Source organism: Camellia sinensis, chromosome 9 (assembly GCF_055761805.1).
Source record: "Camellia sinensis isolate YWXY chromosome 9, ASM5576180v1, whole genome shotgun sequence".
In the NCBI taxonomy this organism is placed as follows: Eukaryota; Viridiplantae; Streptophyta; class Magnoliopsida; order Ericales; family Theaceae; genus Camellia; species Camellia sinensis.
In genome coordinates, this window is record NC_138969.1 from 187,328,985 (window position 1) to 187,355,441 (window position 26,457).

At 29.4% G+C, this 26,457-nt stretch overlaps 1 protein-coding gene and 2 long non-coding RNA genes across 3 annotated transcripts; 1 reads left to right on the forward strand and 2 right to left on the reverse strand.

Annotated features, from left to right (window-relative positions):
• The first annotated feature begins 5,600 nt into the window (after nucleotides 1–5,600).
• LOC114277775 (uncharacterized) lies at nucleotides 5,601–7,334 on the forward strand. Its single transcript, XR_003634731.2, has 2 exons — nucleotides 5,601–5,956; nucleotides 7,085–7,334. It is a non-coding gene; the product is annotated as an uncharacterized LOC114277775 (long non-coding RNA).
• A 200-nt stretch (nucleotides 7,335–7,534) lies between these two features.
• Nucleotides 7,535–9,450, reverse strand: LOC145800067 (uncharacterized). The gene is made up of 2 exons (XR_014341390.1): nucleotides 9,253–9,450; nucleotides 7,535–7,934 (listed from the first exon to the last, which is right to left on the reverse strand). It is a non-coding gene; the product is annotated as an uncharacterized LOC145800067 (long non-coding RNA).
• A 14,622-nt stretch (nucleotides 9,451–24,072) lies between these two features.
• Nucleotides 24,073–26,104, reverse strand: LOC114277783 (HSP20-like chaperones superfamily protein). Its single transcript, XM_028219730.2, has 2 exons — nucleotides 25,726–26,104; nucleotides 24,073–24,585 (listed from the first exon to the last, which is right to left on the reverse strand). The coding sequence occupies exons 1-2, from the start codon at nucleotides 25,865–25,867 to the stop codon at nucleotides 24,317–24,319; spliced, it is 411 nt and encodes a 136-aa protein (XP_028075531.2). The 5' UTR covers nucleotides 25,868–26,104; the 3' UTR covers nucleotides 24,073–24,316.
• Nucleotides 26,105–26,457: the final 353 nt, after the last annotated feature.

A 26,457-nucleotide genomic window follows, 5' to 3' on the forward strand; every position in this document is an offset into this window, starting at 1 on the left:
TCCAATTCCATTACTATATCATTTTGGATGAATTTATGAGTTTTAACATTTCTTCCGAATTTACTAAAAAAAAAACAAAATTATGGTGTGCAACTTTTCTTAACAGATAAATATAAAACAAATACTAAGATAATTCTCCTATCTAAAAAAAACTACTGAGATAAGTTACTGAACTAATCAAGAAGCAGAATAAAATACATATATATATATATATATACAAATGATTAATTTTATTAATATATAAATCATACTTGTATAACATATGATCAATTTTATTCATAAGTAAATCGTTAAGTAAATTAACAATTTTTAATGATATGAAAAATATTTTTCAGTTAACCATTTTGTTAATAAATAAATCATTAAGTCAATTAACAATTTTTCATGATATGAGAAATATTTTTCAATAAACAATTTTAATAATTTATTATTGCATAGGAAAATATATTTTTTCCCTTGAGTATTGTGTTGAATTAAAATTTATAACAAACAATAGTGGTAATTTATAGTATTGTAGGACAAATTCAAATTTTAAATAAGCTTTATGATTGTATTTGTAATTTGTTCAAAAATAAAATATTTATGTTTTATAATTGATCAAAAATATTTGCATAATTACAAAAAAAAACCTATTTCGTAATTGATCAAGAATGTTTGTGTAATTACGAAAAGGCATTATGAAGAAGAGCTTCTTATTCAAAATATAGGCCATAAATAGTAAATTATTCAAAATAAAAATACAAAAAAGAAAAAAAAGATGAGCCATGATGAAGAAAGAGCTTCTTATATATATATATATATATATAATTTTTTGTGGTTTTACTTTTTTCCACTTTCATTGCTAATTAATTTTTATGTCTCTTATACCTTATCATTACCATCTCCATCTAAAAATAACAAATTATTCCGACACCTCTATGCTCCCACATTGCCCCTACACATCCTTGATTTTTGGCTTATTTTGTCAAGTTAATTAAAAGTTAAATTATTAATTTTTAATTTTTAATTTTTTTGGGTTATACTATCTATTTGTTTTTTTTACACAATTTTATAAAAAAAAAATTTAAAAATTTTAAAATTAACTTTGAACCTATTTCTCAAAACACCCATCAACCATATTCTAACAAAACAGTAACCGAGAGGGGAAGAAAACATCACAAACCCAACAATAAGTTCATGGAAACAAAAATCAATCATATAAAACATAAATCTATATATATATATATAAGGAAAAGGAACTTTTTTAAGAACATCAATTGTGGAAGTTTCAAACTCCCAAACTAATTTTGTTAATTTGTTAATTTTTAAAGAAATAATAATAAAAATAAAAAGTAAAAAAAACTCTACTGGTTAGTTCCTTAAGTCAAAAAAAAAAAAAAAAAAACTCTAATTATCTATGATTTTGAATTTTAAAATTCAAAACAATATGATAAGTTACCCTCACTCTTTTCAAAAATAATATTGATCAAAACAATTCAAATAAAGAAACAATAAAAGTACTAATTATCTTTGATTTTAAATTTCAAAATTCAAAATAATATAGTAAGTCACTCTCATCTTTTTCGAAAATAATATAAATCCTAAAATTTTAAAAACCCAATCAAATTAAAAATTCAATACAATTCTCTCTTTAGAATAGTCAATATTTGATCTTTTTTTCAGTTCGGCCAACTCCTCTCCAAATGTAATGATGCAAAGATTAGTATCTCTTTTTGTCAATAGTCCAAACTTATTTCAAATTTATTTGTTTCTTCTTTTTTTTTGTAAATTTCTATTTTTGTGTGAGTATTTTTTTTTCTCTATATGACTTTTTTTTTTCCCAACTAAATTGATAATATATATATATATATATATATATGTATGTATGTGTGTTTAACTATCTTTGTTTTGAGAGTTAATTTGAAGTTTTATTTTTATTTTTTTGGTGGACGTTTGTGTATTTTTTATATTGTTGTTATTATTATTTTTTATATATGTAAATTGATAATATAGTTATGAGTTTTTTAATAGAATATGGTGTCTTATATTGTTCTTTATAATTTGGCAACTTTTTTTAAAATTTTTTAAACAATTTTTTCAAATTTTTTTATTTGTAAAAAATTAAAAATATTTAATTGACTTGCCCGTCAATAAATAAAATTTTAAATAATGAACACTCTTCCATAATTTATGGATTTAAAAAAAAAATTAATCACCCATATATGGAATAAGAAAAACTAAAACCACACTTTTTTTTTTAAATCTTTAAAACTCCAACGGTACCTTTTCATTTCCCCAACATTGTTTTTCTAAATTTGCAAATATAAAAAACTATACCAGAGTTGCATAGTGATTAGTGGAGGTGGTGAGTAGGAATGGCAATGGGTCACGCCGGGGCCGGGGATTACACTTCCCGTCCCCAATCCCCGAAGATACAAAATTCCTCGTTCCCGTCCCTGCCCTTGTTCCTATCCCCGCCCTTGATCTCGGCGAGGAACCCATCACCTGCCGTCTCCGTCCCCTAACAGTGATTAGGTTTCCTTGACCTCGAAAAATCCTTGACCCTTTTTTTTTTTTTGAAAACTACTTTGAAACTGTACGGAGGATTAAAAAAAAACAAATCAACATGGCAAAAGAGAGAGATCAACAACAACAGATCAACAAAAAAACAACAATAGATCAAAAAAAAAAAAAAATCAACAACAGATCAAAAAAAAAAATCAACAACAACAGATCATCATGATCGTAGATCTCATAGATTTGAGCCGCAATCTATAATATGTATATATATAAAACACATAGAGAAAGAGAGTGAAAGAGAGGAATAAAGAAAAATGGAATGGGTCGGGAAGGAGTCGGTAGAGAAGCGGCGGAGGAGATCGGCGAAGGAGTCGATAGAGAAGCGGCGCTGTGAAGAGGGCGAGGTGAGGTCCATGGTGGCTCTCTTCTCTCTCTCATTCTCTCTCTCCATCCTCTCTATTTTTCTCATGCGAAGCTGTGTGTGAGGGAGCAACAACCAAATGTAAGTGTCTATCTACCATTATCTTTATTTTTCTCACACGAAGTCGTGTGTGAGGGAGCAACAGCCGTGTGTGAGGGTCTGTCAACCAAACCCTAAAGTGAGTCAACAAAATAGAGGCACACACATATATATAGACAGAGGTATAATCGTAATTTTACTTTGCGGGGGAAACGGGATAGGGGTCGAGGCTTGGAACGGGCCAGAAATAAGGCTAAGAAATGTATCATCGTCCCGACTCGAAAATCATCAAGGATTCATTTTCTAATATCATCCCCGGCCCGTCGGAAGTATTTTTCGAGGAAAAATCACTCTAATCGGGGTTGGGGGGTCCTCGTCGGGCCGGGTTCAAATTACCATCCCTAGTAGTGAACATGACAACAACAAGGATGATGAAGAGCTCGATCAGAGTATTATTTGGATGAGTTTTAAAAAAGTGAATATTACTTAAAAGAATAGTAAATAGTTTGAGTGATGAATTGATTTAGAAAACTAATGTGTGGTTGAGATTAAGTATGAATTTTACTATATAAAAATTAGGGGTGAGCAGCGGATACACCGATCCTCCAAAACCGACCGAACCGAACCAATCCGCCGCATTTTGGACGGATGCGTGATGACGAGCGGACGGTTGCGGATTGATTTTCTCCAATCCGCCAATTTGGCAGACGGATGGCGGATTTGAGATTCTTTTGGCCACAACCGAACCGCCTAACCGCGAGTACCCCTAATAATTTATAAGACTTTATGTTTTCAATTTGTTTAAATATTTTGTTTGTGTTTTCAATTGAAAAAGAGTTTAAATATTCTGTTGAAAAAAAGTTTTCAACTTGAATATATTTGTTGAATTGAAAAAAATAAACGTATTATTTATCTATATTTTTTGGTTTTTGAATTTGACTCTAAAAATAATAAATAGAAAATATGATATATGCTAGTTGGTTTTTGTTTTCAAAAACATATATAGATGTCACAATACAGAGACATACAATCTCTACTACTGCCCTGTTCATGGTTTTGGTGGTTTGAATTGCTATTATATTTTAAGAACCAAATATTGTAATACTTTATGTGGATGAATCATACTGTGATTGTAATATGTGGATGAGTCATGCAGTGATTGTGATATTCTAAAGTTTCAAACTTTCTTTTTTTGGATGAGACATACAGTAATTGTAATAGTTTTTTAAGTCATTGACTGTAATACTTTTTCTTTTTCTCTTTTTTTTTTTTTTGAGAAAGTGCACAAGTTGAATTATGTTAAAAATTTATAAAATCTTAAACCGCCAAACCGATTCGCATCCATCCGCCAAACCGCTCAATCCACATCCGCCGGATTGGCAGACGGATGCGGATTGATTTTCTCCAATCCGCCAATTTGGCGGACGAATGGCAGATTGGAGGTTCCGTGGCCGCAACCGACCCGCGCCCACCCCTAATTTGAACCGTTCAATATATATAATGGGTTGATTATTATACTCTTGTAAAATATCATATTGATCGGATATCGATAGTTATTTGATCAGATCAGATTTCTATCAACAATTTATTGTTTTACCGTTCATTTTTTTTATACAAAATTGATCTGACCAAATAGATATTAGTACTTGATGAATTCTACATATCGAATAGTTCATATTATCGAAACGGGACTAAAAAATAAACCCACATGCTAGACTGGACGGTCCAGTCTTAATCTCCAACTAAAGACAAGCTGGACCGTTAAATAAAATTATGTTTCAGCAAAATCATAAAAATGGTGTTAGTCATAGTTTTTAAATTATAAATTACAAAAATAGGTATTTTAATTTAAAATAAAAAATTCACAAAATTCTAGATTATTTTATACAAAATACTAGGATACATTACACCAACGCTATCTCAACTGTTAATTTTATCCCTCTTTTAAAAACATATATATATTTATTAATTCAATTATAAAAATGTATCGTTTTTACTCTTCCAAACCACCTTTAGAAAGAGATATTTGTACAATTTTTATAGTTAAATAAATCAATGCATATAGGTTCATTTTTCATACATGAGAGAAATAAAACGATACAAAACTTGAAAAACTTGATATAATTAATGCAAAATACAATACAAAAAATTATGTAAAGAATCTAAAAATTCTCGTGTTATTGATTCGCGATTATGTTTCAATTCAAAATAATAAATATCAATCTTAATCAGACAATCAACGACAAATTAATATAACGATTTAACGTGAAAAAAATTATAATTGGAACACCTCCAATTGTGATAAAAAAATCACAAAACAATATCCTAAAAAGATAAAAAGGAATTACACACGAGTATCCTCAATTACCTAATGAATCTATACCCGAATTGAACCAAACCCATTGTGTTTCTTCCAACACCGTCTTCACCACGAAATTGCTTTGTCCAATATTGAATCCACAACGCCGATGTTGAATCTACGACAATAAGTCACGCCAAAATCCACCAAAGCTGCAAGCCCAAGTTTCCTGAAATCTACAGGTGAACACATCTCTCTTTATGTGAATAAAAGAACAAAATCAACTATTGATGTTTGACACTATAGTTCGTTGATCAATCAATCACTTTCTATACATCAAAGAAACCCATATAAAAACGAGTCCGGATCCTCTCCAACCAAAGCCTCCGACCATTCCTCCGGTCAAGGGCCACAGTTTGGCCACGTCGCTTAAGTGAAGATCAACGGCTCAGATGCAAAAAAAAAAAAAAAAAAAAAAAAAAATTGAATTTCTTTCATTCAACCCAGCAGCAACTTCCCTCCCATTCACGAGTCCGTTTTCCCTCCCTCTTCGAAGCTCTGGCGAAGGACGATTGGCGAAGTCCATGGCGAACATCGACAATGATCGGCGCAGAATCGAAGTCGGCGGCGAACATCGACGGTGAACCAAGCTCCGGCGACTCCGCGAACCAGAGCTGCACTTCGTCATCAAACTGAAGGTAATATTTTTTTTCCTTAATTTTTCCCCATATAATCTACCATGTTCAAAGCATTTTTCCTTGCCATGTTCAAAGCGTTTTTCCGCAAATAACCTGCCATGTTCAAATCTGCCATGTTCAAATAACTTTTGGTGGTTTGCCAGTTACGTTCTCTTATGGAGGTAATTTTATCCTCAGTTTATTATAGTTATTTTTTTTTAGCATCTTTTGAGATTCTAAGCTTTTATTAGCTTCTATATTTGTCAGAATTTTCCACCTGTACTAATTTTTTGAACTTGAAACAATTTAGAAGTACACATATTCTTTCCTAAAGCATGTACATGATATTTAGCAAACAAGAGGAAACAGAACATTTTTACCCCAAAAAAATAATAATCACTAATATTGTCTGCATTCAAATTTCTTCTTGAGGCTTTGGAGACTAGTTGTTCTATTTTAAATTGTGTGCTCATAACAAGTGAATCTGTAGGCATGTCAAGTATACCCAATTCATTCTGCTGTCAAAAGAGTTTGCACATATTCATTTTTATGCCTTCTATTTTGAAGAATAAACCTAAACAACACAAGTTTGTTTTTGAATTTTCTTGTCTTTCCATGCATTGTTCACTTTACTTTCTTAAGTAACTATTCCGTCATGTGCACTTGTTTTCTTCTTTTTCCATGTGTTATTTTTTGGTTAGATTGAATGGTACTCTTGACATCTTATAGAAAGCAAGTAGAAATCCATGCTTGCATCTGATTGTTGGCATTTTAAAGTCACTGAAATTTTTTGTGGCAGTAGAAAGCCTTAAACTTCATTTTGCATGTCAAATTAATCTCCCCCACCCCCCCAGGTGTTTGGTAAAGTCTATTTATTTTTGGATTTACTCATCTTTGCGTGGAAAGTATGGGAGATCAAGCCTATCTTGGTGCTGATTTTGTGCTGCTGAAATGTTCTTTTTGGTGCTGATTTTGTGCTGCTGAAATGTTCTTTTTGGTGCTGAATTTGTGTTGTTGAGTTGCTGTATTTTGGTCATTTTTTTGGTGCTGAAATACTGTCATGTTGTGCTGCTGAAATATAGTTTTAGTGCTGCTAAAATACTGTTTTGGTGGCTGAATTTTTGCTGTTTGTCAAATTTTTTTTTCCAGGGTTTGGATGGCCATGAAGAGATGGAAGGCACTTCAAATTCCATGTATAGGAGATGCCTCTGATGTGCAACAGCAACACACCATTTGTTATGCATCTATTATGTTTTTGTAGTGAAGCTTTGTAGTGACTTCAAATTTCATGTTGAATTTTTGTAGTGACTATTATGAATGAATTTTAATTGGGATGAGATTTGCATGAATGGTGAAATTGTTCTTTGGACCATTATGAATGAAGTATTTAACATTGATATTGATGTTGATGTTGCACAAAACTTGTTGAAGTATTTAATTACCATTATGAATGCATTTTAATTAGCATTGATGTTGTTCGTTGGAGTTCAATTTAGTTGTTGTATGGTAAATAAATCATACTCATTCATACTCATTCACAAGCAGGTCACAAGCCATTACATTCAACTCTTAAGCAAATAAATCACTGCCACTTCATCAAACAAAAAATGCCATTACATTCATTACCACTTGAACAAAATGGTAGTGGTCCACCATATATTACATACACATTCAACCTACAATACAAGTCATACTCATTCTACCTTACATTACATACACGATAATTACTTCTCTAAGAGTAGACAAGACTTCCATGCGTTCTTCAAGAATATCATTCTTGACCACCTTCAAATTATGCTGCATATGTGGAGGGATCCACCACTCAAAGAACTTACAACCATTCGGTGAATTGGGGCATACAAAATAAAGGCAATTTGGATTATCCATTGACTGAGAAATTTTAACCATAGCTTTTTTGCCACATCGACAAGTGCGGTTGTCGAATCTAACTTCATGCATGTTGTCCATACTTGCATTTGTGCTTGACATTGACATTGACCTACAAAAAATTATCAAATAACAAAGCACATGAAGACATCTCTTACGGAAATTTGTTTACACCACAAAAGTATAAATGTTATACACTACAAAAGTATAAATGTTTGAGTTCATGAACTCTTACCAAACAATACTATTCTTTTTTAGTTAATAGAACAATAAATTTGAGTTGCAACCTTGGATGTTGAAAACATGACAATAAATTTCTTAAATAGGAAAAAACTGACAGCATATATTGATTTGTTGTTTTGTGGAAAAGTCCAAGCAAAAATGTGGAAGAAAATATAATGTATTTAGATCTCTTGAAAGACCCGTAAAGATAACAATGAAACAAGCAAAAAGAGGTGTGACCTATCAGTTGTGTTGAAATATGGACTGAAATTCTTAATATTTGAAATGATGAAATGGAGTTAAGCTCTGTTAATACTCATTCTTCTCCCTCCACTCTCCTTTAGTTTTCCTATGGTCATCGTAGTTTTGCACACACCTAATAGGAACTACTTTATTATTATAAAGTAATGAATTTAACATATCATTAATTAAGCAGAGTTTTCACACCATCAAGCAAATCAAATACTGTTAGTTTTGAAGAGAGAATGAAACAAACTATTCTTTTTTAGTTAATAGAACAATAAATGAGTTTGCACGTGAACACATAATATAGCAGCTTATGAGTTTTGTCTCCATTGTGGATGTTTCTGTTTGCACATGAACAACCACATTGGCACTGCTGAATCAATAGAATATAAAAAACGCCCTTCAATGAACAATATACACATTTATTTAAACATAATGATAATAAAAAAAATCACAAATTAAGTCATCAATCAAAATGATAATAAAAAAAAAATTAACAAACAAATCAAAGAAGAATTGGGACATCACAGTGGCTCTTAGATAAACAACCACTTTAATCCCAGCAAAACTAACTTGCTTTAAAATTGGGGCATCACAGTGGCTCTTAGATAAACAACTATTTTAATCCCAGCAAAACTATATAACTCACAAGAGAACATTTTACTAAACATTTTAACCTAAAATGGTGGTCAAAGGACGAGACATTTTAACCTAAAGGGATGAGAAAATTTTAATCCCAGAAAACAACCATCTCAGATTTTTTCAATTTCACTAAACATTTCAACCTAAAATGGTGGTCTCTCCATCTCAGATTTCTTTCATCTCTGGTGAGGGACAGGAAAGGGACAAGAGATTATTTGGGGGAAACAATAATTTTTTTTTTTAACCTTTAACTATGGTTCGCGGCTTAAATCACAGTCCAAATCTTCGGAGTAAGACAGAGGGAGAGAGGGAGAGCCCACCGATGTTCGCCGCTGACTTGGATTCGCCGTCGTCGATGTCACGAGATGCCGTCGCCGTTCACCAAAGCTGAAGAAATTCAAAAAAAAATTGTGGCTGTGTGGCTGTATTGTTCGAAGCTTTGTGGCTGGGTTGAATGAAAGAAATTCAATTTTTTATTATTATTATTATTTTTTTGCATCTGAGCCGTAGACCTTCATTTAAGCGACGTGGCCAAATCGTGGCCCTTGACTGGAGGAAGGGCCGGAGGCTTTGGCTGGAGAGGATCCGGACTCTATAAAAACAGCATCCAATGTATTTGTATTTTTATCCTCTCTGATAATTTAGACGGGTTAAACCCTAAAACGAGCAACAACACACTTTATAACAAACAAAACCGCGAAAGCCGCTTGAACGGTGTGAGTAAAGGTGGTGCAAAACTTATAAGCCAACCGCTCAAGTGTAACATCCACCGCTCGAACGGTAAAACGAGTTTTCCATAAATTTTGAATGCAAACTCAAATATTGGATGTATTACTTCACCGCTCGAGTATACAAATGATCGTTCAAGTCCCGTACATAGTGAGCGAAGTGGCAAATAAGAAATGTTCAAAACACGGAATGTCAGCACAAATTCCTCTACACAAGCACAATTCGAGTTGGATTCGAATCTAAACACTCACAGGCTCACTGAAACAAAGAACGAATAAAATTACAACAAATTTTGTCAAACGAGATTACCAATTATAAAAACCTAACATTATGTTCATATAAAACCATAAATCAAACCAGAATTTCAAATGGACCATGTAGATTTTTTGTCAATTTTTTGGATTTGTAGACCTAATGTATAAATTAATAAAAGTAAAAATTATCAAAAAAAAAATTTCACGATTTGACCCTTATAATAGATATATATTTTTTATTTTATTAATTTAAATTCAAAAATTTTTATTTATTTTCAATCTAAATTATTTATCTATTTTTATTAAATTCAATAAAAAATATTATTTTAGACATTTTATATATACGTTTATTGAATATAATATCTATCTTTTTTTGGTCCATTTTATTAAACACAAATACATTGATAATTTAAATTTAAAATAAATTAAAATATTATAATTTAAATTAACAAAATTTATATTTTATTTTATTATAATCATCAAACTGTCTCTATACGTTTTTTCTAAAGGGAAAACAAAATGCAGGTAGGAGTTAAGAAAAAAAAAAATACTAACAAATAGAGGGGTGCAAGTGGCACGTATAACTCTACAATTTTTTATTTACACTCATCTTAAATGCAGTTAGATTCTCATAAATTTATAATTTTTTTTTCCTAACTCTCACTTGTATGTAATTTTTATTTTCCACATTATTCCTAAATAGACAAATTGTAGATGGCGGTGGTTAATATCAGTTTTTAGAGGAGAGAAACTCACGAGCACATGCAGTCAGCATGGCCAATTGCCTTGCGGGTCCAATTAAGACACGGTCACAGTTCTAAGACCATTTTCAATGGTTCATCATTCCATTATTAATTTTAAATTTAATAAAAAAAAGTATTTTTTTTTATTATAATAGTCTCATCAAATAAATATTAAATTGAGAATATGATTTTTTTTTTCTTGTATCAAATTAAAGATGTTGGGAGTTTTCATCAAATCACTATTTATAATCGTTAAATTTTTAACACCAAATATCCTCCCAGATGTCTCTCGACTTAGATGACCACCCCTAAGTAAAAATTTGTAAAAAAAAATACACTGGGAGGTTCGGCCAAATATCGGCCTAGTCGTCCATCCGGCCGATCGGTATTTTGATAAAAGTACAAAATCTTCCATTGAAATACTTGATATTAAATAAAATTTTTACTCAAATTTAATGAAAAAAAGCTAAACCGTTAGAGATATTCTAATGCTTCATTCATAAGATATTTTTTTATCCAATTTAGCAGCTTGCAACTTTGGCAGTGTTTGGAAACAATTTTTTTGGGTTTTTTTTTTGTTTTGTTTTTTCTTCCCTAAAAGAAAAATTGGTTACAAAACCAAAAAAACAAATCCAAACAAAATATCACATCAAACCCTATAATTATTTCACTTTTTCTCTCACAAACATCACATCCAACCACAAAAAAATCTAACTATCTTCCCAAACACAAAAAAAAATTTCTCCAATAATATCTTACAACTAAAAAAACCTAGAAAAAAACTCACTTCCCAAACACTCACTTTAGTATTGGTTTTGTTTTGGACATAATTTATTTTTTATTTATTATGAAAAATATGTAAAAAAATAAATAGGTGATGAGATGGAAATAAATTAATAAATCAATAAATAACTTATTTGGGATGTTTTCAAACCGGGAAAATCGGTTTAAGGTCCCTATCCAACTTTTAGTAATGGATTAGGTCCACAATGTGTTCTTTTGTAGCCTAAGGTCCCTCAATGTTATTTTAGAGTGTAAAATACCTGTCTTACCCTTGTTTATAATATACGTTGTTTTCAATTTGGCAGCTAAAGATCATATTGATATTTTGTGGGAGATTACGTGAGGATGAACTTAACGATTCAGATTTTTGTGGAGATTTTCTAGGGTTTTTGTAGGTGTTGAAATCCTATTCGTTGTTTGTAGGTGTTGAAATCCTGTACGAATTGAAATCATGTTCGTTGTTTGTAGGTGTTGATCGATCGTGTAGGAGTTGAAATCTGGTTCATTGTGTTTGATTTGATTTCATGTGGAGTTGAATTAGATAAGTTTTCAATTTTTGATTTGATTTGATCGTGTAGGTGTTGAATTAGGTTTTTGTTTTTAGTTTTGATAAATGTGAGAGAGACGAACTCAGTGTTGTTGTTTTTGATTTTGAAGTTAATTTTTCATTATTTGTTATTGATGAATTTTCGATGGAGTTGATTTTGATTTTTGGAGTTGCTTTTTCATTCTCTGTCAACATGGTTATGAGTTGCTTTTTGGTGCTCTGTTTTTCTGCGTTTTTGTGCTCTGTTTTTTGTTCACTTTGCATTTTTTGTGTAGTGCAGAGAAAATTACAGGTTTGTTACTATAATTGAACTCAAATCACAGAGAAAATTGTAAGCTTGTAGTGCAGTGAAAATCACAGAGAAAATTGTAAGTGGGCAGAGAAATTTACAGACGTAGCAATAGAGTAGTAAGTGTTTTGTTTTTTTTTTTTTAAATTTTTTGAATTGAATGTTTTGTGAACATAACAGATCTTCTCTGTGATTTTTTTATGTGCTTGTGTTTAATATATTTTTGTCTCTTGATGTTAATGTGTTTTTGTTTTTGTTATATTGAAAGTGAATATAAATTCACAAATTTCTCTGGACTTTTCTTTGTAGTCCAGAGAAAATCATATGATTGTATTACAAATGATAAGTATTACAAATTTCTCTGGACTTATATGTTGTGTTTTTATGTGTTTTTATATGTTTGCACTTTTCAAAGTTTTCTGATATGTTTTCTTTGCACTTTTCATTTTTTTTTTTTTGCACTATTCATGTTTGTGGACTTTTCTTTGTAGTATAGAGAAAATCGTAGGTTTGTTATTATAATCCAATGAAAATGACAGAGAAAATGTTAAGCTTGTAGTTGAGTGAAAATCACCCTTGAAGTTGGTGTCTTGATCTTGATGCTTATTGCTTCTTCAACTTGGCCTTGTTTTTTTTTGTGGTGTTCTGGTGCTGCTACTGCGTTTTGATCTAAGATCATAAGACGCAGACACAGAGACTTTTGGTTTCTTTTTTGGGGTTTCTGGGGTTGTGTTGCTTCTGCGTTTTGTCATTTCTATAGAATGAAAACATAAACATTAAATCCCAGAGAAAATTACAAGGTAGCAATGATTACACAACAGAGAAAATTACAAGGTAACAACATAAACATGACAGAGAAAATTACACAACAGAGAAATTTTGAGGAAATGGAGCATTGAACAAAATAAATATGCCAGAGAAAATTAGACACAAGACATAAACATAATGTGGCCAGAGAAAATTATAAATGCTGCCAGAGAAAATTAGACACACAAGTAAGAAAAGTAATTTGGCCAGAGAAAATTATAAATGCCAGAGAAAATTAGCCACACCAATAGAGTAGTAAGCCACAGATAATTTGCTTGAGAAAATAATGAAGAAACATAAACATACCAGATAAAATTACACAATAGAGAAACACAAATGTAGCAAGCCAGAGAAAATTACAAAAACAAGAACACAAGAAGCTTCAATAAGAAGCCCCAAATGCACAGAAAGCAGTTCAATTTTGACAGTTGGAAGGAAAGCAACCCATCATCAGTTGGAAGCAAAGAAATTCTGGACTTCCAAGGAATTTCTCTGGATTCAACCCAGAGAAAATTCAAATTTCTCTGGTCCAGAATTTCTCTGGAACAATAAAACTCTGATTTGATTAATTTGTCATTGGTTTTGCTGCTGCTGATTCAATTATAATTTCCTGCACAAACAAATTAATAGTTCTTCTATGAGTTTGTGATAGATTTTCTTTAAACTTAATGGTATGAATTTCTCTGGGTTGAATCCAGAGAAAATTCAAATTTCTCTAGATCACTTTAAGCCTTCATCTACTGCTGCCTCTTCCTCAAGCTTCTTTTTCCAATATTCTTCAAGTAGGGGTCCAAATATTGCTTTTCCAGAAACAACTCCAATTCTACTAAACCCAAAAAATCAAAAGATATTATATTCAACACTCAGAGAAATTTTGAACCTGAAGATGTTATATTCAACACTGGATATATATATATATATGTGCTGACATTGTATATATATATATATATGTATGTATCATATATATATATATGTTTGCAACCATAGATAAGATAACTAAGAGTGACTGTTTGATTATGGTTGCAAATGGTCTTAATTGATCAATTATCATATATATACTAGTCAAGACAGTAAGCAACTGATTGTATATATATATATATATATATATGTATGTATCATATATATACATCTATTAAATTTTTTTGAAAAGAAAAAGTAATAATGCATACATGTCGAAGAAGATCTGGAGTCGAGAATCGAAGCTCTGATTAGTGATTTGAGACCAATACTCGTAAAGCTCATCTCTGCTGATCTTGTCAACATTCAACCTTCGTCGTCTGCTCAGAGCATTGAACAATTCCAACACAAATTCTTTTGAATCATCTCTCATTCCTACAACCAGAAATGATAAAAATTGAGATTGAAAAGGTTTAAACACGCATTGAAATTGCACCATTCAGGTCAAAAAAATCAACTCGTCTGAAGATGAACAGACGTAGGGTATTTTGGTCCAAGAAATTGATAAAATGCGTGGGTATTTTGGTTAGGGACCTGAGACAGTATTACATTTTTTAATGTCCTTTATGCAGAAAATTGTTATTATTAGGGAGCTTAAAAAAAAAACCCTTTCAAACCAAGTCTTATATTTTGAATTTTTTAAATATATTTCTATTTATATTTAAAATAAAAAATTATATACAAGGAAAGATGAGATTTGAGACTAAAAATTGAGTCCAATAAAGAAGACCATCTTTACCACTTGAGCGGAACATAACATGGGTATGATTCATTTTAAAGTTAGACTTCTTTCAAATTAATATTTAAAGTATATGAATAGTTTATTTGGTAAGACTCTTAACATATATTATTTAAATAAAACAAATCAATTCGATAATAGTAATATTTTTGTTTTATTATGTTTATTAGATGTCTTATCGTTTTTATTTACTAAAATAAAAATATTACGATTATTAAATTGATTTAATTTATTTTCATAAATTATATATATAAAGAGTATTATAAAATAAAAATTCGAATAATACCACGATGGGCAGACACCGCGTCAAGTTTTTTTAAGTCTAAAAAATGGAGGGAAGTCTAAATATAAATTTTTAAATGGTAAATAACAAATATAATTTTTAAAGTTTGTTTTTAGAAATTACATTTTATTCTTAAAGTTTTTAATTTCATAACATATAATTCTTTTTATTAATAAATCATTAAGTTAATTAATAATTTTTTATGATCTCGGAAATTTATTTTAATTAATAATTCAAGTAATATCATTATATAGGAGAGTAATTACTAATTTTATTTTTTTCAATTAATTCTGTTCAATACATTTTTTTGACAAGAAAATATTTATAATTTTTTAAAGGGATATTTATTAATAAATCCCATCTCACAAACAAATACTCTAATTAGTCTCAAGTTTTTTTTATTGATCTGTTAAGTCGTATCAGTAGAAAGTTTCTTTTCATATGATCCTATTTTTTATTTTGGTAGTATTTTGGTGGATGACTATACCATTTTATTAATATGATAGGTACGATGTGACACTCTAAGGTGGCAAGTATTATTGTGACACTCCAACGTGACAGGTATGATGTAACACACTAAAAAAACTAAAAATTTCTTAATATACTTTTCTCAAATGTAACAACGTGACGGGGTATGATGTGACACTCTAAATTTTTTATTAAAAAAAAAGAAAAACTCCTTCGTATAATTTTTTTTTTCCATATGTGATAATGTGGCAGATATAATGTGACACTCCAAAAAAATTCCATAGTATACTTCTTTCAAATGTAACAATGTGACAGGTATGATGTGACACTCCAAAAAAATTAAAAACTTATTAGTGTATTTTTTCTGAATGTGACAACATGGCTCAAATGTGACAACGAGACGGGTATAATGTGATACTCCAAAAAAATTAAAAATTTATTAGTGTACTTTTTTCAAATATGACAACGTGATGAGTATAATGTGACATTAAAAAAAAAATTCATTAGTGTATTTTTTTTTCAAATGTGACAACGTGACAGATATGACGTGACACTAAAAAAAAACTAAAAATTCATTAATATACTTTTTTCAAACGTGACACGTGACACTCTAATGTGGCGAGTATAATATGGCATTGTAAAAAATTAAAAACTCTTTAGTATACTTTTCTCAAATATGATACTTTAATGTAACGGGTATGATGTGACATTAAAAAACTCATTAGTATTCTTTTTTTAAGTGTGACACTCAAATATGGTGGATAAATGAGTCATTACATATAAAAAATGTCTAAATGGATTACAAGACAAAATGTGGGACTATGTGGGTGTTTGGGAAGTTGTTTGTACGAGCAAGAAATAATGTTCTCGTATAATCCTGTTAATCAAGTCTGTGCTCCTCCAAATGTCGTTGTTTTACTCCCTGAAAACATAAACGTGAGTTAGCCGGCGGGTGTGTGCCGGATACCTTTCCAATACCTAAGTCAGTAAAATAGACAAATAGACAAAAGCTCTGTGTATTCGAGAATCAAAGTTGTGTTACCTCTATATATGTTATGTTGTGAGCTCTTTATAAGTTTCGTGTGGCACAATCCTAGTAGGACTCTTATTCCTCCATGTAGAGTCCTCCTAAGAATCATACTCCTGAAAGATAATGCTTATCCTTCAACACCCCTTCACTGCTTAAACCAAGTGAGATGGTTTTACCTCGATAGTATGACAAAACGACCGAGCTAACATGGCTATGCTAAAGTGACAGAAATGACCGAGCTCTAACTAGCTTGGTTCTTCTCTTCATTGTTTGTACCTCGGTTTCGCTTGTTGAGGCCGAGCTAACCATAGCAAGCTTTGGACCGAGCTAATCAAGAGCAAGGTCCTGAGGACAGCCCAAATCATCTTGGCTCAGAATGGTATGACTGCGCTAATTACACCATACCGACCGTGGTAACCACAAGCACATTTGGGCCGAGCTAATTGCAAGGTCCTCTCACTTGGCCCTTTTTACTGCGACCTATTTACCCAGTTCGACCCAATTTACTTATAAATTACTCTCTCATTGTTATTTTAGTAGATTTTTTTTTAGTTTTTGATTATTTTAGAAGGTTAAAAATTTTTTATTTGAGAAGATAGTTGTTTTTTTTTATAGTTGGATGTGATGTTTGTGAGAAAAAAGTGAAATAATTATGAATTTGATGTAACATTTTGTCTGGATTTTTTTTTTTTTTTAACCAATTTTGTCTTTTAGTGTTTTTTTAGCCAAAAAAAAACACTTCCCAAACACCCCCGTATAAATTACAAGTTTAAAATATAAGATTTATTAGTCATTTTTTTAAAAAAAATTATAGAAAACAATCTACACTCTAAGTAAATTTTGGTCATGTGTTCAATTCTCCTTAGGAAGTTGAATTAAGAGAGTGCAAACACTTATATACTTTGCCAAGGGTGAGGAGATCTTCTCGCATAGGTGCTAATCTAACAACTAACAACTAACATTTGCCGATCAAAAATAAATAAATAAATAAATAAATTTTAGGAAATTTATTTATAATTTATCTATTTTAAAATTATCCGAAGGCAGGAGAAATGATTATTTTCTATTGATTGATTTATTTATTTTACATTGTAGTCAAAGTGTTCTTTTCTAAGGCTAGGTTTGGCATAACCTATATAATCCATCTTTTTATCTTTTTATCTTTTTTTCATCACATCACCTCTTTACTTTTCTGTACATCTTTTCATAAAAAAAATAAAAAATACATTTTTTTAAAACACCCTAACCCAAGTTTAAAAATTTGCAGTCGCGGCCCACAAAATTTATCTTCACGTGGAGAAATTATTTTGGTGATTTTGTCGCGACGCTTTAAATGTCTGAAAATGTCGTGACTCTCATACTAATTAATAAATTAAAAAAATGATAAACTTCTCAAAAGGCGATTATGCTAGATTTAAAGTTATTTTATTTTATTTTATTTAAATTTATTAAAATCACTTTTAATTTTATTTAAATACAATATTAAAAGAATATTTTCATTTGTGATTTTGCTAATGTAAAAAAAATAAATAAAATGAGAGAAAATTATTATATGCCATGAGATTAATTTATATATGTTTAAAAAAATTCAACATTTTTAAAAAAATTAAAATATATATTATATATTGTTTTTCTCTTGAACATTAGTAGTGTATTTCCTTTTACTATTTTGCTAATAAAAGATATTATTATATATTACAATATTAGTTTATACGTATTTAAAATAAAAATAAAAAAAACGTAACATGCTTAAAAAAATGAAAGAAATAAATGATGCATACTTGAATGTCGATTTGGTCATTTTAATAGCAAATTTGAAAATGAATTTAATGTGTTTATTTCTACCCCCCACACCTCTCATAAAATTAAGTTATTTCACACAAAAGATTATTAATTCAACCGAATCGATAGTCCACCTTTTACTTTTTCAACCAAAAGTTGGAGTAATTGTTCAGCAAGTATGTCAATTGATATGAGTACTTTTTGAAGCATTAAGGCTATTTTGAGAAGTTGGTTAAAAGTTATTTTTTAACTTTTAATTTATTTTCATCTCATAAAAAGGTTAAGAAAAGTCAAAATATTACTTTTAACTATTTTCCTAAAACACTTCTTAATTAATATGTAATTAAAATATGACTTGAAAATTTATTTTTTTGCTTAATATAAAATATTCAGTATTTAATTACATCGATCTTAAATTTAACTACTAGTTTGACATGTTTGGAAAAAGTCAAAAAGTCACTATCCTATTTTAGTCACATCACCTCTCTAACACATTCCTTTAAATTCAATCCATATTTCATAAAAAGTCAAAAGTGCACTTATTTGGGGGTTGTTTGGGATGACCTAAATAAGTACACTTTTTGTCTTTTTACGAAAAGATGTACAGAAAAGTAGAGAGGTGATGTGATGAAAAAAGATAAAAAGATGGATTATTTTGAGTATGCCAAACTTGGCCTTAGATCATCCCAAACAACCCAATATCAATTACTAAATAAAATTGTGAGACCATATTATCCCAAAAATGTGACATGTGGGTTACATAAAAAATCATTTTTTAGACTTGTATTTAATTGAGGGATTTGAAGAAAAATTTAAAATAAAGATATATATAAAATTAAATAAAATATAAATATTTTTTATTTTTATTTTTTGACAAATTTCTCACTCGAACACAGTTGGATGGGCGGAAAACAAAGGAGATAGGTTCCACGTCCCAAAAATATCCACCACCCCAACCCCAATCCAAGGGCCTGTTTGGCAGTTCAAATATTGACCACCCACCACATCTACTGCCAATCACAGAAAGAGTCTCTGATCTCTAGATCATCAAAAATAAATAAATAAATAAATAATTGCAATTTTTTTATCAGAGTTTTTCTTTAGAAAACTATTATAGATTCTAAATTTTTTATCAAATAAATGATTACATGTCTCATATGGGCGTGAACTTATACTTTTATGGATTTCATATCATATGAGATGTTTGATCATTTATTTAATAGAAAATTTAATATTTCTATCATTTTACCCTTTTCTTTATTCTTTAAAGTTTAGTTGGTTCCACTCCACTATTGGGGTGTTTTGGAAACATTCCGTGTGTTTGGTTTAAGTTTTCTGAATTAAGTGATATTTTGGGAACTAAAATAAAAAGTCACGTTTTTTATCCAAAGTCCAAAAACGCAATAAAATTGATTTGGAAAATTATAAAAACGCAAGTGTGAAATTACAAATTGAGGCTTATGACAAAAAAATAAAAAAAATAAGTTTCTTATGTTGAGTAAGGGTATTTTGATCATTTTAATTTGATTTGACATCATAAACAAATATTAAACTAAAAAGTCAAAAGCCAGCTTTTTACCAACTTCCCAAATCACTTTTCAAAAAGCTAAAAAGCTTGGTAAAAAGTCAAAAGTCAATTTTTTACCAACTTTTCAAAACATTTTTAAGTTTTTTGAAAATTGACTTTTTTGGTTTTCGTGTTTTTTTGTTTTTAGTAAATATTTTTTAAATTTTAAACTTTTTTTTTACTTTTTTAGATGCACCTTACTTAGATGTATCTAAAAAGTAAAAAAATTTTGAAAAAATATTTTAAAAAATTAATAAATACATAAAAATACAAAAAATGTACCAAATTCTTGTATTTTTTTTATATTTTTGATATTTTGTGAATTTTTAAAAGATTTTTTTTGTAATTTTTTTACTTTTTAGGTGTATTTATGTTAGGTGTGTCTAAAAAGTAAAAAAATTGCTTAAAATATTAAAAAAATTCAGTAAAAACAAAAAAACGCGAAAAATAAAAAAGTAGAATTTTCTGAAAAGTGTTTTTTAAAAAGTGAAAACAAGCAATTTTTTATGTTTTTTTGAGTCGTATTATCTCTTTATTTTTTTATACAAAAAAAATTTAAAAATTTAAAATTTAAAATTTCAAAAATTTAATATTTTGTTATTTTCTCAAAACACCACTGAGGGGTTGTTCGGGAAGTCTTAAATGAGTACACTTTTTAATTTTTTAGATTAAAAAATTAAGAAAAAAAATATGATCGTTTAGATTAACTTTTTATAAAAAAATATATATTAAAAAATTATATAAATTAATATATAAAAAAATTAAAATAAAAAATTATCAAATCATACTTTTTAACTTTTAATAAATAATAATAATTTTTTAATTTTTTAAATAACTTTTTCGCTTCAACCTAAACTTGGCTGAATGTGTTTGAAAGCCCAGAAAAAGCATGATGTAGCATAGATTTCAACAGTTCCATCAATGCATATTTTTATTTATGGGTTTTGTTATCAAGGATGTAAGGATGCATTAAATACTGTTACAACAATAAAAGGGAGGATGAGGGGTTACTGTGGTCTTTCCCTCCTTGCTGTGCCTGCAAGCGCTTGATGTTGTTTTTTTTTTTTTTTTTTTTTTTGAGAATTACATTAATTTTTATTTTATTATAACAAAACAATCAAGTCGTTGTCGTCAACCTTCTCAAGCAAAAGGTCACCACTTTACATAAAATAGAAAAGCTAATTTTATTTTTTTTAATATAATTTTTATACGTTTTTAACTTCTCTCAAACAAATGAGACGGTGTTCTCTATCTTCGCTTCACCGTCCTTCCACCAAAATTATGGATCATTATTGTTTAACAAATTGATATGTGTATCTATATATATGTATATGTATGTGTATATACTTCGTGTTTTATTTTATACAGTGTGTTAGTGAGTTCAACAAGTATAATGATTTGGTTTGTTCTCTGTGAATGGACTGAGAAACACAATTGTATATTATAAGAAAATTACTTTATTATGTATTTTTTTTTTTTGCATATGTTATGTATTTTCGTCTAAATATTATATAATTTTTTTTGAAGAGTTACGATAATTTGTAATTCATAAATATTCTTTTATAGCAATGTTATGTATTTTTGTAGTAATATTACATATTTTTATAACAATGTTATGTATTTTTGTGGTAATGTTACGCATTTTATAGTTTTAAATTTTTTTTAATAAAAAAATGTATAACGGCAGCAGCTTCATTGTTTTGTTATAATAAAATAAGAATTAATGTAATCCTCACTAAAAAAAACAAAAAAAAACGGTGCCGTTTCAATAGCACGACAACTTTAATTTTGGAACTCTAAAGAGAGCTCTAATAATATGGCTGAAGGAAAAAAATATATAAGCACACATATCACATCACATGTGGACCTCACTATGGTTAATCACCTCTGTTATTATAGAAAAAGTGTAATGACTATAATTATGTTTTGCTAGAGACTAAATTACACATTTCTTTAATTCTTTTTATTTTAAAATTCTATACTTTTCGTAATAGAGTTTTTTTTTTTAAAAAAAAATTATTGCAAAAGTAATTGTCTTTATTTTTAAATAATATTTCCTAGTTTTTTTTTAATTTTAAATGTCCTCTATTTTCAATCATAATTAAATTATATAGTGTAAAAAAATGAATCTAAAAAAAAATAAACGGCATATAATTTTTTATATTTTCTATAAAAATTAAAAAAACATAATGAAAAAAATAAAGGGCATATATATTTTTTATGATTGTTGCAAAATAAAGTACATATAAAAATTACAAAAATAAAAATAAAAAATCACGACAAATATATGTTCTTTATTTTTTTTTACACCATATAATTTGGTTATGAAAAGTGTATAATTTTAAAATAGAAAGAATTAGAAGAAAAAAAAATGATAATTTGGTTTCTAACAAAACATATTTATAGTCTTTACTCTTTTCTATGATAGTGGAGGTGGTTAACCGTATTTAATGTATTCTTAACAAGTGTCAGTATTTGTTACCAGAACCCTTTATTTACTGAATTTAAAAAGTAAGGCTCCACTTGTTTGGACAAAACATTAAAATGGAAAATATTTTTAAGATTTAAAAAAAATTTATTTTCTAGAAAAAATATATTTTTTTATGTTTGACGATGGCGGTGGTGGGACGAAAGTAGAGGTGTTTATGATTGATGATAACGGTGGTGGAACGAAAGTAGAGGTGGAGGTGGTACTGTCATGGTGGGGCGGAGATGGGGTGATGGTGGCAATGATAGTGTGGTGGTGGACATGAGAGTAGCATTGGTAGTATTATGATATTGATAATCCGGAAAAAAATTTGGTATTTTAAAAGTAAAAAATATTTTAAGCCCAAATAGTTTTGTTTTTCATCAACTATAAATAAATTTTTTAAAAAAGGTTATCCCTTGATTTTTGTTTTCTATTGTACCAAATGCCAATTTATATGAAAAATACTTTTTACAAAATATTTTAAATGTTTTCCTTCCACACAAACATATCGTAGAATTCTATACAAAAAATAACAAATTTTGGAGTCGGGATTGCGCTGTATTTTGGATTTGGGATCCTGTTGTGAACAAGGCACAACAAACCCTACTGCCAGTGTCATTATAGTCGATCCATCAATATAATTCAAATCGTTTATTTTGTAGAATATATTATTTGTGCAAAAAATTAAATTTAATAGACATTGAGAACTGTATGATCACATCACATTTGTCTTAAAAATTTGAACTAAGACAAATGTGGCATAATCATGTGATTACCAATATTTAATCAATCTATGTTTTGGATAAATGGCTTTATTCAAAAAGTTATACAAAATAAACGATTTAAATAATTTCAGTAGAACATAACTAGATCCCACATATGCAAGAACTACAATCTTACAAATTTTATACTCTTCATTACTAATTGATGTGGCATATATCATATTATTGAAATGAGCTTTATTTCTAATTTTAAAATTCTATTATTAGATGACATCTCAAATAGAATTTGTAAAAGCATCCTCCACAATTTTTTCTCAAATTTTAGCTAAAATTTGTCTTCCCTATTCTAGGTAACTATCATATCGAACAATATTTTATATTTTCTTCTTTATATGTTTCAAATATTTAAAAAATATTTTTTCTTAATTATTTTTATTAAAAATATTCTCCAAACTTCTTCTCTTTTTCCCATCATTTGAGAAAAAGAATAATTTTTTAATTATAGGATTTAGGGAGCCGAATGCTCATTCATTTAAACAGGGAGTTAAGTAGGGAGATTGAAGGGAATTCTTTTATGTTTGATTCCTTAAAATAAAATAAAATAAAAGTGAGAATGTGAAGATTGTTGGAGATGCTCTAAAGATTTGTAAGTTTATATAATATTGCCTTCAAAAAAAAGAGTTATTTATCATAATTAGATTAGGCCATAATTAATCCCTCTTTAGAACAAAACTGAAAATCACAATTAATATTATTCAACTTAAAATTATTAGGTAGTCTTATAATATTAGGAAACATGTGTCTACATCTACATAGTACTATTAGTATTAACAAATGAAAAAAAAAGAAGCCAAATACATTAAGTGAATTATCTGTTATGTCCAAACATGATATATAGAAACTATATAACAAAATTACACCCTTTTACACATGATCAAACATCACAATGAAAGATGATTGGAAAGACATGTACAAATAAAAGATAACTTGGAATATACTTAACCAAACATAGCATAGCAAGTCATCATTCATTTAGATTCAACAATTTGTAGAATAAAATCAAGAAGCAAAAATCCCCAAATGAATTCATCCACCACCAATGCCTAGACTTTCTAATTAAAATCAAATCAAATTAAACCCTACAACATTAAAGGCCAATGTTTCAAAATCTAGCAGCCCTTAAACCGTACAACATTAAAGCCAATGTTTTAAAATCAAGCAGCCCTAGCCAAAACTTCAACTCGGTCCGGCAAGTCAGCCGATTCAATATAGAATCCCCTCCTCACAAAAGACCTTGGCACTGTCACCGTTAGCACACCATCTTCGTACCCGGCTGAGATCCCGTTCACGTCAATCATCCCAGGTAGTCGAAATTTTTTCAAGAAGCTCCTTGCCGGCTCTGTCGATTCATCGGCCGCTGTGGTCTGGATTATGAGGTACTTGGAGTCCTCAACTTCCACTCTTATCTCCTCTTTCCTCACACCTGTCATAGCAACCAAAAATGAGAAATCTAATCTAATCAGTATTTGCACAACCTAATGCTATAAACTAATACATCTAAGAGCATCTCCAATGGTAGTAGGCATTTTACCTATCTAAATATTACTATAAAGTATACCTTTTATTTTGCTTGTCAATTTTTTCATGTTTCTACTCCAACCATGCTCTTTATTTTAGCTATTCATCCAAATATTATTAACTTCATAGAATGCCACGTCAGCAACAAAGATTGAGGGAAATAATCTCAATGATTAAATACATTTTGCCTAGTCTTGAAGGCTAGCTACATGTAGCTAGTGAATTTGAGATGAGCCAAAATGCCTAATCATATGCCTAGTGCATTGGAGTTAAAAAAAGTGAGTCACATTAGGCATTTTGACTAACAAACATCATATACCTAGTGGGTTGGAGATGCTCTAACAAGCTACTTTATCAACTGATGTAACACTATCAAATTGCATTGAAGTGGACTCTATTAGTAAATTCAAAAATTTCATTATTATATGTGACATAAGTTGAGACTGGTTTTGACAAAATTTTTTAAAAAAAAAAAAAACTTTTTAGAATAATGTTGTTGCTAAAAAAATCTAATGAATTTGACAAATGACCAAAAAAAATTGCTTTTTTTTATTTTTTAGTACTTTTTAGATATCTTTAGATTAGAAAGACTAAAAAGTAGAAACAAACATATTATTTTGTTCTTCATCGTCAACTAAATAAAATGAAACCAAATAGTCAAAATATTTTTGACTTAGATAGCCAATTTTGTTTATTTTATTTTTGTCCCTTGAAATCAAGGAGAATCATAGTACAAGAATTGCTAATTTCTATAACATTTTCCATATGTACATGTTCATATGAACAATAGGAAACAGAAAACTCTGTTTTGGGAAAAACAAAAACAAAAACAAAAAACACATGCTCATATGAACAATTGGAAACAGAGGACTCTGTTTTGGAAAAAACAAAAAAGAAAAACATATGTTCATATGAACAATAGGAAACAGAGCACTCTGTTTTGGCAAAAAAAACAAAAACAAAAAACACATGTTCATATGACCAATGGAAAACAGAGCACTCTGTTCCGAAAAACAGAAAACAAAAAACGAAAGCGAAAACATACCAGGGAGGTCAGCCAAGTAGATGTGAGATTCAGGGGTTTCAGTCCAGTGGACATAGTTTTCAGGGATGAAGCTATAGGGGAGGAGAAAGGGAGAGGTGAACAGAGAAGGCCATGAAGATTGATGAAATGTTGGGAGGTCCATTATTGATTTTCAGGGAAAAGAAAATGAGAGAGAAAATTTGGAGGCTGGGAGAGATGGGGATTGGTTGGTTGAATGAAGGAGATAGAAAAGAGAGTTGGGTTTTGTATATTTATAGGCCAAGTTGGAGAGTAATGTTTAATTGATGATTGGCTCTTCAGAGCTATTGAAGAACAACTGGTATCTATCTTGGGGAAATGGTAAAGGTGAGGTTGCTGAGGTAGAGATTCAATGATGAAATGACAAAAATAACCTTCAAATATTTATAAATACAAAAAAATCTGCAAATCTGGTATATGAAGTTGCAAATTCACTATTCCTATATTTTTTCTCTGTTCCTAAATTTTCTCTTTCCACTTTTAGGCTATGTATTTTTGGGATTAAGATATCTTGGGATAGAATCACGACAATTCGAAAATAGAAATAAAATCATTATATAAAATTAGTCTAGGGTTCCTCTCCTACTTTTCGTAATGAAAGAGATTCACAAAATTATTTTTTGATATCTAAGGTCCCTAAACATATATCAGAGAAATTTTACTCTTTGTTAACACTCGTTCTTGGAGGGAAGGGAAGATTAAAAAAGGCTCAAC